General features: G+C 57.7%; 1 protein-coding gene across 10 annotated transcripts in view; it reads right to left on the reverse strand.

Annotated features, from left to right (window-relative positions):
• The window catches only part of Tnrc18 (trinucleotide repeat containing 18), a 90,015-nt gene that overhangs the window by 54,754 nt on the left and 20,127 nt on the right, over positions 1-15,134 (reverse strand). For 5 of the 10 annotated variants that reach the window (XM_026407165.2, XM_077803044.1, XM_077803046.1 and 2 more), the window contains exons 3-5: positions 9,683-9,838; positions 7,096-7,221; positions 4,954-6,570 (exon numbers count right to left, since the gene is read on the reverse strand). In XM_026407165.2, coding sequence (XP_026262950.2) covers positions 4,954-6,570; positions 7,096-7,221; positions 9,683-9,838 — 1,899 coding nt within the window. Of the gene's footprint in view, positions 1-4,953; positions 6,571-7,095; positions 7,222-9,682; positions 9,839-11,111; positions 11,155-15,134 lie in introns of those variants that run through there. The other 5 variants (XM_026407169.2, XM_026407168.2, XM_077803048.1 and 2 more) reach the window with 2 other exon arrangements.

Raw genomic sequence — 15,134 nt, forward strand, 5'->3', positions numbered from 1 at the left:
CAACCTGAGGGCCCCTAGGACGCAGCTTCAGGCCACTCCCCTCAAACTGTTTGGTCTCCCAAAGAAACAGGCTGAGTTCAACTGGCCTCCAGCTCCAACCTCATCAGTCTATGGCTCCCCGTGGCCTCTAAACCAGCTCCTCTCCGTCACCCCTCAAAGAACCAAGCCCCTGCCCTGGCCCACGTGCCCACAGCCTCTCTGCATCCCTTCCCTACCTCGGGGCCACACACATGCGGCTCCCTCCACCTGGAGCACCTTTTCCCTGGACGACTCAACCTCGGTCACCTCCTCCAGGAAGCCTCCCCTGAACCGCTCCTCCTTCCGGCTCCCCTGCTGTCTCCCTCCAGCAGCCAACGCTGCCATTCACTGTCTTCTGCTCCGCCAGACCCAGGCTCCGCTCTGGCCTTCTTAGTCCATCTCAGGGTTTGAGAGCCCTGGAAGGAAGCCCAGATCCCCTCCCTCCCCTGCATGATGCCCAACAGAGGGCATTTACAAGCTGCCTCCTGGGAACTCCAGGCACGTTCCAGTGTCACCAACCCAGAAGGCAGGTCCCAATCCTCTCCCCTACCTTCCAGATGAGGAAACTGAGGAACAGGGAGACAATAAAACCTGCCCAGGTCCCACAACTAACATCAACTGGGATGAGGGTCTCAGGGGGTCTTGTCCACCACACATGGAGCCAGCCCAGGGTGAGCACGGGTGACAAGGGCCCTTGGTAGTCATGTCACAGCAACTGCTGGCTGCAGGCCTCTCTGGCAGCCCAGTCCCACTCCAGGGCTGACAGGGACGGGGTATCCCTTGGCAAAGGCCACCACTGGCAGTCAACACACGTTCCCATGTCACGTGCACCATACCTTGGTCATTACATGCCCAGGGCTCAGGGGGAGACCAGCTCCCAGGGCAACCCCCACCTGGACACCATCTGAGCGTCTCACCAACTGGTCTCCAGCACTACTCAGACCTGCTGCAACCTCAGCTCTGCACAGTGTGACAGCAGGGTGGCACAGTCTCACGGCCCTCACACCCAGGCCTGGCCACCCTGCCTCCACCAAGGAGATGACAGCAAACGCAGAGGTGGAGAGGCAGGTCCCACCTCATCCCCGCAGGCCTCTGCCCGCCCATCTGTGCACAGGACAGTGACAGTTCCTCCTGGCAAGGCAGTAGGTGACAACAGGGTCCTCATGGGGTGGCTGGCACGTGAAAGTGGCCTGTTAAACAGCAGCAAAGGTTCTTACTTGCTGGGCCTCTCGGGCATCGTGGGAACTGGCCGCACTGGGCTGAGAATTAGGCAGTGGCCTTCTTAGTCCATCTCAGGGTTCGAGAGCCCTGGAAGGAAGCCCAGATCCTATGAGGCCCCAGTGTCCTCCAGGAGGAGCTCAGACTTGCATGCACAGTCAGATGACCCAAGACCCCAACACATGTCTGAGTAAAGGAAGGCTACTTATGAAGCGCCTACTGTGTGCCCTTCAGCACACACTTGGCGCCCAGGAACAGAGATGACCTGGGGGGGCCCCAGAGGGTCAGCCTCTTATCCAAGGCCACAGAACTGCAAGGGGTAAGTGCCAAGATTTGAATCCACTAGAGAAGCAGAAAGCTCCTTCCCAAAAGTAAAGACGCAGAGTGGCCAGGGCCGAGGTGCCCGGAAGCCAGCTGGCAACAGGCTCTGGGGGACAGCCCAGGCCCACCCGGGTGCATGGGTGCCCTGGGCCCAGCCTCCCTGCAAGGCCTCTCAGCACCCATGGCCAGGCTAACTGGAGGGAGAGCACCCCTGCTTACAGGACTTTTTAGGGACAGAAAGAATCCAGCCACCTACTTTTCAGCCATCAGCACCAAAAGAAACAGGCAAATCCCCAGAGTACCATCTCAAACCCTGGCCACACCATTCCTCTCTCTCATACTCTTCTCTTGAATACACATGCTCATGACCCCACGGGCACAGGCCTCCCGGTTACAGGCTGGTGCCCTGGACTCCGAGAATGGGCTCTGAAGACCATGAGCCAACAGAGGTACCACACTGCATCACAGGACCCAAATGCTCGGCTGCCTCTGGGCGGGGGGCGGGAGGGTCCACAGCCCTAAACCCTCTGAGCAGAGGCTTGTCCACCACCCAGCTCTCCATGTGCAATAAGAAGGCTTTTGCTCATAGCTTCAATCCCCAAATAAGGCAGGTACTACCACAGATACCCCCAAAGTCACGAGCGTGGGGTTTCCCTGGCTCCAGGGATCTCCACCTCCAGCATCAGCTCATTCAGTCAGTCATGAAGTCACTCAGAAGGCAGCCCTCTCAGCCATCTCTGCTGGAGAAAGGAAATTCCAGGAGCACACAGAACCCACTTCTAGACCAAGGCTGTCCTGGGACACAGGAGAGCAGAGAGCAGATGGAGTCGCACCGTCAAAGGTGCTCCAGGGGAGTGACACCTGGCACCCCGAGGGTAAGGGAACATCCCCACACAGGAGCAGGAGCATGGCTTGTGGAAGGTACAGCTCGAGACTCAGGGGGACCCACTGGGCATTAGGTTGGTGTGAAAACAGCACTCCTGGGAGATGCAGCTGGAGAAACCCAGGCCCTGGACCCCTCCCCAGGGCCCAGAGGGACAGTTAGGTCACCCATACGGCCACAGCATTTGGACAGGGTTTGGCTGAGACAGCGAATCTAGGACCCAAGTTAAGTCCACAACAGAAGGGTAGGGACCCGAGATGCAGATGTACTACAAAGTACATCTGCAGTCACATCTGGTGCTGCAGGAAGGGGTTCTGCAGGTGCCCCAGACAGGGCCCTGACTATGGGTCAGGGATGAGGATGGGCATCCAGCTGGGGCTAGGGCTGGGAACAGAGGCTGACTTGAGAAGTCACATGAGCAAGCAACAGCTGGACCTGGCCTTCCCAGCCTTGGCCCAGCCTGCACACCACACAACATGGCCCACTCATGTGGTCTCAGTCCCTGGGTCACAGGCAGGGCCCTCTGCTCAACAACAGGCTCTGTTCTGGGCAGAACAAGTCCAGAGTTTCAACAAACATCAGATCTCCAAAATCCCAGGAAGAAACCCAACAGCAAAATATGCAAGAGACACAAGGAAACCCAACAACCAGATTCCAGAAAACACTTGAACTTGCTAAAAGACATGTACCTTTTTTCACTAATGAATTAAGTAACCGCTGGGTTTTTTGGTTGTTGTTGTTATTTTATTTTATTTATTTATTTTTAGTTGTAATGGACAAAATACCGTTGTTTTACTTACTAATATTTACGTGGTGCTGAGGATCGAATCCAATGCCTCAAACATGATGGGCAAGCACTCTACCACTGAGCCACAACCCCAGCTCCTGTTTCTTTTTTATTTTTTTTAATGTACTCATATACTTCATACATAGTTAGATTTCTATTAGAAATCCTTACTTTGCCTCCATGACACTCAAATATTTTTTTAGATGTTGATGAAATCTTTATTTTATTCACTTATTTATATGCAGTTCTGAGAATCAAACCCAGTGCCTCACACATGCTAGGCAAGTGCTCTACCACTGAGCCACACCTAGTAAAATAGATGGGGCTGGGAGGGTAGCTCAGTGGTGGTTATTGGCCTAGAATGTGCAAGGCCCCTAGGTTGGATCCCCAGCACCATAGGTTAAAAAAAAAAAAACATGGGGCTGGGATTGTGGCTCAGAGGAAAATCGTTTGCCTTGCATGTGTGAGGCAATGGATTTGATCCTCAGCACCACATAAAAATAAAGAGACTGGGGATACAGCTCAGCTGGTACAGTGCTTGCCTCGCATGCATAAGGCCCTGGGTTCAATCCCCAACACTACAAATAAATAAAGATATTGTGTCCGCCTATAACTAAAAAATAAATATTAAAAAAACCCTCATATACTACCAATGGACCAATGGGCACTTAAAATCTAACTACCCAGGCTGAGGCAAGAACAACACAAGTTCAAGGTCAGCCTAGACAACTTAGAAAGGGTTAGGGATGGGGCTGGGATTGTGGCTCCGCAGTAGAGTGCTCACCTAGCACAGGCAGAACCACATAAAAATAAAGGCATTGTGTTGTGTCCATCTACACCTAAAAATAAATATTAAAAAAAAAAAAGGGCTAGGGATGCAGCTCAGTGAGGGAGCACCCCAGGTTCAATCCCCACTACTGGCAGGGAGGGGAACAATACCTGAGGTAGTAAAAGTCAAGATCCAAATGAACTTTAGGACACTAGTTTCTATCCCTCATACACATTCCCTCATTCATTGATTTATCAAATACCTACTATGCACCAGGCCCATGCTGGGGGATGTTGAAATACATAAGGCCGAGTTATCTCCCTCAAGGACTTAGAATCCAAAGCCTAAGGCTAGTCTATTCTTAGGAACCTCTATTCTTAGAAAAATGACTCAAAATATCACCAAGGTGCAATGCACAAAAATATTCCATGCAACCGTTCTGAACACAAAACATCAGAGCAGGGAAAAACTAAAATGCCCACCAGGGAATGGAGACCTGAACTGCGCTACCTGCTGGTGCGTGCTCTCCACAGAATATTAAAGGCCATAAAAAATGATACTTTATAGAGTTTGCAATAGCAGGGGAAACAACCCAGCTTAGTAATATGGGAACAACGCACAGACCCAAGATCATGTGTGCACGAGGAGCTCTGCAGGCCGAAGCAAACTGCACAGGAAAATGATTTTGGGAAAAGAGATGAAAGTGTTCAAGGCGCTGGGAAAAATATACTGGTCCTTTTTCTTGTTTCCCCTTTTCTGCACCTTATACACCATTCCATGTGCAAAATAAAAACATTAAAAGTTTCAAAAGTGCCCAAGCACACAAGTGGGACAAACAGCAAACAGTTCGGGGAAGGCAGGCACTTGAGGGTGCAAAAAGAGAGGTTCAGGAGGCCAACCCCCAACCAGGGGTACAGCGTGGAGTGAGAAGGGGCCAGGGTGGGGCCCAAGACCTACCTTTGACGTTGCTCAGAGACAAGGAGCGCTCCTGGTCCACCAGCCCAGGTCCCAGTCGGCCACTGCCGCCACTGTCCTTCTGTCGAGCTACAGCCACAGCAATGCCCACTGGTGGGTGTCGCACTTCAGCCTCCCCCTGGGCACCAGAGCCCTCCCGCCCAAAGGCTTTGGCACTCTCGGGTCTCTCTGGGTCCCGCTTCAGTTGCCGGGTCCCGCCCGCTGCTGGGCCACCAGGATGGGGGAGCCGGGCCTGGGAGCGGGAGGCAGCCGTGGTTGTGAGGGCGGGCTCCGGCTTCATGGTGCCCAGGCCTCCAAAAGGGCTCTTCTTGCCACAGCCACCTGGGCGCACGGCCACCGCCTCCCGGGCAAAGCTGCCACTGTACTTGATGAGGCTCTGCATGGCGGAGGCCTCTCCGGGGGCGTGGGCTGAGGGATGCAGGTCGGCCCCAGGCCGGCCAATGGTGGCCGAGGCCCGGGGCAGGGCACCCCCGGGGTCCAGGTAGGCTTTCTTGGAGGCGGCGGCGGCCTCCTCCTCGGCACGGCTGGCATGGTGGTGTTGGGCGGCCAGCACGGCCATCTGCGTAGTGGCAAAGTTGCCCAGCTCAAAAGGCTTCCACTTGTGCTCGGGGCCGGTGGGCGCAGGAGGCCTCGCAGGTTCCAGGCCAAAGAGCTTGGCGGCCTGCTGGGCGGCTGCAGGGCCGCGGGGCGTGCGCTCGCAGGGTCTTGGCTCCACTTCGGGCTTGGGCAGCTCCTTGGCCGGCAGGTAGGTGCGTGAGTCCGGGGAGGCGCGCAAGGCGCGGGCCGGAAGGGCGTCGGCGGGAGTGGGGCGCTTGAGCGAGCGGATGACGGAGCTCTTCTCGCGCAGGACCTCGGGCCGCTCCGGCCGCGGGGAGCCCGGCCCCTGCAGCACCCCAGGCCTGCCCACCTCACGCTCTCGGCCCCGGGCGTCGCGCGCCTGCGATGCAATCTGGATGGGCCCCGCGCGCTCGTCGAAGGCCTCCACGGAAGGCACGAAGGTGGGCGCCACCACGCGGTGCTCACGGCCCGGCTCACGGAACACGGTGTAGACACCGGTGGGCGCAGGGGCTGGGGGCGCCGGCGGCCCCTTGGGTGGCGGTGGGGGCAGCGGCGAGGGGCAGGGGCGCGGCGCAGGCAGCAGGGCCTCCGCGCGCCGCAGCAGTCGCGAGCTCTCATCCGGCCGGGCCACCTCCTTGGTGCCACTGCGGCCGGCCTCCACCACCAGCGCAGGCAGCCCGGTGTCCGCCACGCCGTTGCACATGCCCAGGGCCGAGGGCTGCAGGGCGCTCTTGCCCTTGGCCTCGGCCAGGAAGGGCGATAGGCGCTCAGCTAGGCGCGGGGGTCCACGGTCCTGGCGGCCCTCAGCCCGCGCCTCCTGGGTCAGGTCCACCACACCACGTGGCCCAGCTGCCTCCTCGCGTGCCCGTGGGTCCTTCTTGCCGAACAATGGGGGCGGCTCCCCGCCGCGGCGCTCCTTGGCTGCACCTTCCCGGGACGACTTGGCCGGGGTGCCTGAGGAGTGACCACTAGGAGTCCTGGAGGAGGGCGCATGAGAATGCAGGGCGCCTGGGGGTCCTGGCGTGGGCAGGTAGAAGCCATCTGCAGAGAGGAGCACAGAATGAGCGGGGCCCACTGCCCACCCTCCACCAGGATGCCATGTACTGGGGACAGGGCCCTGTGTCCCCAGGATGAGCAGGAGCATGCTGGGACAGTCGATGGGAGGGTAGGCTCCTGAAACCAAGCTGAAATCTCCAGCTGGCCATCTAACCTTCCTGAGACTCAGTATCCTCCGCTGTAAAATGGAGAGATGCCAAAGGTCATTTTAGCTGCCCAGAGGGCAACATGGTTAGGGAGACCACATCTGGAAGATGCCAGAAGACTGTGGGCAACCCAGTACACCTGCAGGAGTCCTTAGGGGCTGAGATCCCAAAAAGGCCTCTTCAGCAGGCATCACTCAGAAGTTGAGCACTTTGCTAGAATGCACAAGGTCCTGGGGTCCCAAGAGCCATGAAAAAAGGAAACAGCTGGGAAGCTGGCCAGGGTTCTAGTGAGGGCCCCAGAAAAGCCCCTGAGAAAGTCCACCCTCCCCAGCCCCCACAGTCCCACCCACTTCTATTCCCTGACCTTTCTGGGTATCAAAGATGCTGGGCTGGCCCAGCTGGCTGAGGAGGGGACTCCCGCTACTGGGGGGTTCCAGGTGGGTCAGGTGGAGGTAGGATGGGTACAGCCCGCTGGGCAGGTGGGAGAAGCCTGCAAGAGAAAATAAAAAGGGCTGCATCACTTATGCCTCTCACAGGAGCTTCCTCTCAGCGTTTTCTTGGAAACAAACCATTTTGGCCATCAGCCCCCTGGTGCAGGGAATCCGAGGTTTAACGCCAGCTTCCAGAGAGACACTTGTCCCCCTCCCAGCCATGCCACTGTAGGCCTCCCTCCAGTCCCAGGCAGCCCGCAGGGGCTTGGCTCCTCAAACCCCCAGGAAGAGGGTCAGAATGGATCCTCCCAGGAGGGGACGCTGACGGCCACAAAAGCATAGCCTGCCCTGCTGCTGTTTTTACGCTTGAAACCTCAAAATCTGGTACCAGGGACTGAACTCAGGGGCTCTCAACCACTGAGCCACACCCCCAGCACTATTTTGTATTTTATTTAGAGGCAGGGTCTCCCTGAGTTGCTTAGCGCCTCGACGTTGCTGAGGCTGGCTTTGAACTCGTGATCCTGCCTCAGCCTCCCAAGCCGCTGAGATCACAGGTGTGCGCCACCGCACCCAGCAAAAAAACACCTCATTTAATATCTCATTTACAGACAGGAAAAAAGGACTTGGAGAGGGGCACTTGCCCACGGTCACACAGCAGAGGAGTCTGGCTTTGAACTGAGGTCATTAGACCCCTCAGACTAACGTGGACCCCAGAGGAGCAGTTTTAATGGACCCCTTCTCTGCTATGTGCCCCAGGGCTGGTCACTCACCTTTTTGGAACCTTATTGGACCCAGGATCTCTGGCTGCCAGATCTCCCATCCTTCAAGGGTCCCCCCAGGCTTTCAAAAGGACTCCCCACCATCAATGCCCAGACTCAGGGCCTCACAGGACAAAGAGAGGAAAGGGCAGCCACAGACAAGAGAATCAAGAAGCCCAAGAGGAATGAGGACAAGAGGCCACCTGGCAGGGTGCAAGGAGGCCAGGAGGGCCAACAGTGGCACTGGGCAAAGGTCCTGACGTTCTGCCTGAGCCTGGGGTCCTACTGGAGGTCCCTAAGGAACCCAGATACGCTATGTCCTAGTTGCTACCTATGAGGCCAGGGAGGCAGGACCTGTCACTAGCCCACGGGCTGATGGCTCTTCCCCTGGCATCATCTCATGACGACATTAACAACAATCACAAAACAAAGGAGTCCCTGATGCACATTATCCCGTTATCAGTGCTCTGGGGCAGGGTCAGATCCCTCTGGCCTCTTGTCTGTAAAATGGGCAAAACAGCCCCCACCCCAAAACTACAGCTGAGGACAAAGTGACCCTGAGCAGGCAGTACCAGGGACCCGGAAAGCATGGCATGTGTTTGCCATCCTTAGTGTTACTATTCACCAAGACTTGTTGACAGAAGAGAAAAAAATCTCAGGAGGTCTGAGGATCAAGCTGGCCAGCAGAGCCACCCGGCATCCCAGGCCCACAGCGAACACCCAGCTGAGGCAGGATGGCCCCCTCCGTGCAGAGCACACAATCCTGTTCCCAGATACAGAGGCCTACCCAGAGGGGCCTGGCAGGAGGGGCCTCAGTGGCCTCCCCAGGACAGTGAGGACCGTGTGGTTTAAGGCTTGGCAGGAGCCCTGGGGTTGGGGATACCTCTGGCTGCAGCTGTTGCCTCCTGAGGAACATGTCGCCTCCTGCAGCCCCACCCCGGGGGATGCAAGATCCTGGTGAGTGCTCATAACCCAGATGTGAGACCCCAGGAGGAAGTGGGGAGACAGGGAGCGGGGAAAGGCCCAGAGAGCCCTCAACATGAGGGTGGACTCCCAGAGCTTCAGGCTTCTAGGATCTGGGGGGAGTGCACAGGCTCCCCAGGAGGATGGAGGCAGGTCAGAGTGTCAGCATCCAAAACCCACCAGAGCCAGGGGTGGGGAGGCCCCTGCCTTCACCGATGGAAGGAGGAAGCCTCCAGGAGGTCCAGAGTTTGTTCAGGGTGGGCCTCGAGCCAGGCCCACAGACCCCACAACAAGCACCCCTGCAGAGCTGCAACCAAAGAGGCTGGTGGACCCAGTCCCAGGCTCCCACGTTAGTCACCAGCCTATTGTGCACCAGGCACAAGCAGAATGTACCAGGCCCCGCCTACAGAGCTCACTCTGACGGCCAAGTCAGCCGATGGTTAGGGAATAATCACACAGGTAAATCTGCCGTTACCATGGGAACACTGAAGAAAGGAGGTATCCGAGCCAGGCCCTGAAGGACACAGGCAGGAGACGTCCAGGGGGCAGGGGTGAGGGGCTGCAAGCAGAAGGAACAGCTTGTGCAAAGGCCCTGTGACAGCAACTAGAGGAAGCACCTGGCATTTGAGGAACAACAGGGAGGTCAGATGGCCAGGGCTGGGCTCACTGGCCATGATAAGGAGGGTGGAGGTGGAGGGGTGGGGGCAAACTTGAAAAGTGCTAGGGACATAAAATTGCCAGAATGGTGGGGACAGCAGCCCAGCAGCCCTCAGCCCCGCCCGCCTGGCACGCTCCTTACCTTCATGGGCGTGGGCGGCCCACAGCTGCACCATGGGCAGGTTGCTGGGGGTAGGGGAGCGGAAGGAGAGGTCAGAGGGCAGGGGCACCGGGCTCCCTTGGGATGAGGCCGAGGGCCCCATCCCGCTGGCCACAAAGCTGCCCAAGAAGGCCTCGCCTGCAGAGAGAAGGGGGGCTTTCAAGCAGCCAGCCAGGCAGCTGCCACCCCCACCCACCGCCCCAAGACTCCAGCTTTCCCCCACCGAGCTCAGCGGAGCACTGGCCAGGAAGCCACAGAGGCCTCCCCACCCCACCCTGGCCCCCGAGTGGACCCAGGGCAGCTCAACCAGACCCGGGGCTGGAGAGAAGCTGCAGGCCCCAGGAAGGAACCCAGGACAGAGCCCCCCAGCACACCCCACCAGGGCACCAGGAGCTCCCTGCTGCAGACCCAGCCTGGTCTGAGGGGCACCGTTCTCCCCATTTGCAGATGGAAGCCTGAGAGGAACAGAGACCCCCCCCAAAGCCACAGAGCAAGGAAGTGGGGGGCTTGGATCCCCATTCTGAGCTCAGTGGAGCTCCTGAATCAGGGAGGGCACCCTCCAGAAGAACGACTATCCTGAGGACCCCACAGCAGCCCTGGACGTGCCCAGGGCCCTCCAGGTGCTCAGCCGCCCACGAGTGACCAAGGCTCAGAGACGGGAGGAGCCTGGTCACACAGCCAGGGAGCTAGTCGTGCACACCAGTGGGCATCCCAGAGCCCGCGCTGGCACCACCGGGCCACAGGGGAACAGGGCATGAATCGGGACAAATGGGGACGGCGAACACGGCAGCTCAGACAGGTGGAAGGGAGTCCTGCTGGGGGCCGTCCCTCTGGAAAACAGGACTGTGCAGTCCCAGGGCCCCTGCCAGGGGAACTGCGGCTGCCTGGAGGGAAACGGAGCCCAGCCATGCCGTGCCCCAACTGCCAGGCCCAGACAGGAGGCCTCTTTGCTGCCACCCAGTGGCTCTGCCCCAAGTCCAAGCATCCTGCCCTCCACGGGAAGGACCTGGCAGGACTCCAGGTCACAGGTGAAAGGGAGGCCTGCGAACCTGGGACAAGGAACCCTCCTGTGTCCCTGGGAGTTGGGCACTGTTGGCGGGCAGCACAGAAGAGTTAGTGACTTTGCAGGCAGAGTATGACTGGCTCAGGTGCCCAGGGGGCCTGGGTCCTGCCACAGCCCCCTGCAGGATCTGCAGACCAGTGCAAACTGCCACCTCCCAGTGGCACAGATCCCAGGGTCCACCCCAGCTCCTTCGGGTACATGTAAAGAAACAGGTCATGAGGGCCACAGGCCCCGCTGGGGTCCCCCAGAGTGGAGGGAGCGGCAGCAGAGCCACGGGGGCGGCCCTGAGCCACAGGCCCATCCCCGCAGCCTGTGTCCAGCCCCCCACACCCCAACCCGGCCCCTCACCAGACTCCAGCGCCACACCCTCGGGCCCCAGAGCCATGGTGGCCACTCAGTCCATCCATGTGGCCCAGCCGAGCCCCAGGCTTCCTCCTTGGCGTGACAAGCGGGTGGTGGAAGGCTCCGGAAGCCAGCAGCCAGAGGTTTGCGCAAGGGCTTACATCAGCCGCCAGCTCTTCCTGCCCCGGCTCGCGGAAGCCCAGCGGCCAGGCCTGCCCCTGCCTGGGCTTGTGAAACCTGCCCAGCAGCGCCCCGGGCTGGAGAGGCACTGGGCCCGGATGCCACCAACGGCTCCTGCCTGCCACACGGCCTCAACGGTGCCCCAACTCCCTCCCTAGGGGCTGGGCGGGGGCAGCTGGGGAAACCCAGGGCTGGGCAGCTCTAAGGTGGGCCTACCGCCCGGCTTGCTGCGGCTGGAGCGGGGTGAGGACAGGGACTGCTGGCACAAGCAGGTGCCCAACACCACAGTTGGATGTCAATCAGGCAGGCTTCCGGCTTTGCACACCCCAGGTACCCGCCCCAGCCCCTCGGCCCTCCCTTGGCCTCCCTCAGCCTCCCTTGGCCTCCCTCAGCCTTCCCTGGGCCTCAAGAAGACCTCCGGCAGCCACATGGTCCAAGCAGACCCATCTGTGTCATCTGACCATGGTCACATGCCCATCTCTTCCCACCAAGCGGCTCCCTAATTGACAGTGGGACATTCTGCTTCCCACACGTCCTGTGCCCAGGGCCAGCCCCCGCCCCAGGGACATCCCCTTTGGGCCAACAGGCTGAGCATTATTTCTAATGCCCCCAGAGCCAGAGCCCAGACACACATTAGGATGTGGACAGAAGGTCAGGGCAGCCCCTGACACACAGAGGGACTCCACAAACCCTGAAGGCCACCTGCCACCCTGGGCCATTCTACCTAGCCTCCCTGAGCTGGAGTGAGGATGGCAGCTGCCCCTGGCCATGTGTGGCCAGTGTCTCCAGACTCTCATACCAACACCCACGACCACCAGTTGCTCACACCCTGCCACAGAATCGAACAGTGGCCACCTCCAGTTTACTGGCTGCAGAGGTCTAGGGGACAGTGACAGGACCAGAGCTCAGTGGCCTCTCAAAGAATCCCTGAGGTGGGGTTTCCTTCCCTCCAGCCTGGCCTCCTGATGGAGGTTCCCCGGCCGCCCCCTGGTGACTGAAGACCTCCTGCCAAGCTGCTCACCATAATTATCTTACTTGACACCTTAAGAGCCAAGACCAATAGCTGTCAAAACCTAACACAGATACGGCAGAGAAAACAGCCAAGCTAACTGCATGAGCAGCGGGCACCACAGGTGCCTAACCCCCTCTGGAAAAGCAACTCACCCAATCCTCACCCAGGCCTTTTGTGGAGAGGGGATGATTGACAACCCAAGGTCACACAGGCATGCAAATGGGGACAGAGCCGAGCTGGGACAGAAACTCAGACCAGCTCCAGAGCCCAACAACTCACATCTAAATGCCTCCTTCTGAGTAGTCACACAAGGGTCCCCGACACGCATGCATGAAAACACACACACACACACACACACACACACACACACACACACACACACCACGTTCCCTTTCTCCACCGTCCTGCCTGTCATCCTCCACAAACTGCAAACCACCTCTGTGTCCATCAGGTGGGGTCATACATGACATCCAACAGCGCTAGGCCGACAGGGCCCACAGCAGCTCGGCGTCTGTGCTTGCAATGCAGGAACCACCGGTCACACGTGTGGCTACTGAGCACTTGAAATGTGACCAGGGAGACGAAGGAACTGCATTTTTTATTTCATTGTATTTTAATTAATTTAGGTTTCATTTAGCAACATTCTGGTAAAGTAAAGGGAGCCGTAAAGTACAGACCGTGGGCAGGAGTGGACACCGTCTCCATGGGGAGAATCCGCCAGAGGTCACCACGGGAGAGCAGGGAGGCAGATCCTGGCTCTCAGGACCACTGGTTCTGTGATTTGGGGTAATTTTCTTAATTTCCCCAGGCTGTGCGGAGTGGATACTGTAGTAACAGCTGCCCCCCCAGGGCTGATGCCGAGATTAAACGAGCTCCTATTCAGTAAAATGCTTTGAACATCATCTGGCACCAAGTGCCGTGTAATGTCAGCTGCTATTGTTATTCTTCTTATTTATGGTCGCAAAACCTGGGGCTCAGAGAAGAGAAGCAACTCCTCCAAGGTCAGGGTCCAAGTGGGGCCACTTTCTCCACCCAAATGCCATTTGTCCTCGCTTAGAAGAAAAACTCAAATTGTGAAACAAGGGAGTTGGTGTTTGCTCATTATGAAAGCACTAAATATCACTGAACTGTACAATTTTCCCAACAGTTAATTTCGTGTTATGTGAATTTCCCTTCCATTTAAAAAAAAAATTAAAAAATAAAATGCTACCGCTGCCTGGCTTCCTAGTCCAGAGCCACATCTCACTGCCCGCAGAGCCCTAGCGACCCTTCCCGGATCCTGGCTCACACGCACCCCTGCAGCCCTGGGAGTTCCTGTTCCCCTTATTTTACAGAGTAAGAAACTGAGGCCAGATGTAGTGGCACACGCCTGTAATTCCAGCCGCTCAGGAGGCTGAGGCAGGAGGATCATGGGTTCAAAGCCAGCCTCAGCAATAGTGAGGTGCTAAGCAACTCAGTGAGACCCTGTCTCTAAATAAAATACAGAATAGGACTGGGGATGCAGCTCAGTGGACGAGTGCCCCTGAGTTCAATCCCTGGTAACCCCCCCCCAAAAAAAAAAAAAGAAGAAACTGAGACTCAGGAGGCTGTCCAGGATGACTGAGCCAATGACCAAGTCAGTATGGAGCCTGGCACCTACAGTGTCACAAGCACCAGGCTCAGGACCCCACGCCAACAACACCCCCATCCATGCCTGGGCTCTGCTTCTGCCTCTTCCCTACCCCAGCCCCCAACTGTGGCCCCTGGGATGGGAAGGTACACCTAACCGTGAAGGTCCCCAGGAGGGATCTGATCACCTCTCTGCGGACGCCGCTTCAGTGAGTAGCAGGAAAGAAAAGCTCTGCTCTTTTTTAAGGGGTGAGCACGGAGCCAAGGCCTCTGGAGTAAAGAAGTCACCATTCTCCTCCCTCAAAAGTCTCAGCTCCAGCCGGGCATAGTGGCGCACACCTGACATCCCAGCGGCTTGGGAGGCTGAGGCAGGAGGATCACCAGCCTCCATGAAAGCGAGGCGCTAAAGCAACTCATTGAGACCCTGTCTCTAAATAAAATACAAAATAGAGCTGGGGATGTGGCTCAGTGGTCAAATGCCCCTGAGTTCATTCCCTGGTACGAAAATAAAAAAGTCTCAGCTCCAGAAACAAGTCACATTTGGCCAAATTCAATCGCACGGACGACCTCTAATCCTAAACAGGTCAATGCATCACACAGAGCAAAAGTGAGGCTCAGAAAGGAAGCACCAGGTATTCAAGGAGCTCGTGAGTCAGGAGTTAAACATTCCACCCTGCACCACGAACATGAGTCCAGCAACACCCAAGGGCTCTGCAAGGTGGGGGCAAACAAGGGCCCCCCGACGCCCAGACACAACGGGCATCTACCTGGGTGTCTCTGCTCGTTGCGCAAATATTCAATAACATTAACAATAAAAATAACTTCTGGAGCCCTTTCACTATATGCCAGGTGGTGAGCCAAGCACACTCATGATTGGCTTGTGTCATTCTCATAGCCACCAAAGGAAGGAGTCACAGTGTCCGGGATTTCCAAGGAGGGACACAGGCAGAGACTCAGGGCTGGCCAGGTGACCAGGGAGTGGAATTGGAGTCCAGACAAGGTGCTTCCCCCCTCCAAGGGCTCTCATGTGCGGGGGCTGGGGCTCTCTCAGGGGCTGCTGGATGCCAGGTCCCTGGCAGAGAGGTGGTGAGACAGCGCTGACGTGGGCCTGTGGAATCCTGCCTTTGTAATGGATGGGGCCGCTAAGGACCCCTCCACAAGCTGGGCTATATACAGCAATCCTCCCTTATCCACAGTTTCAGCCAAGGCCCCATAGATATTACATGAAA

The sequence above is a fragment of the Urocitellus parryii genome, chromosome 9, assembly GCF_045843805.1.
Source record: "Urocitellus parryii isolate mUroPar1 chromosome 9, mUroPar1.hap1, whole genome shotgun sequence".
Classification (NCBI taxonomy): domain Eukaryota; kingdom Metazoa; phylum Chordata; class Mammalia; order Rodentia; family Sciuridae; genus Urocitellus; species Urocitellus parryii.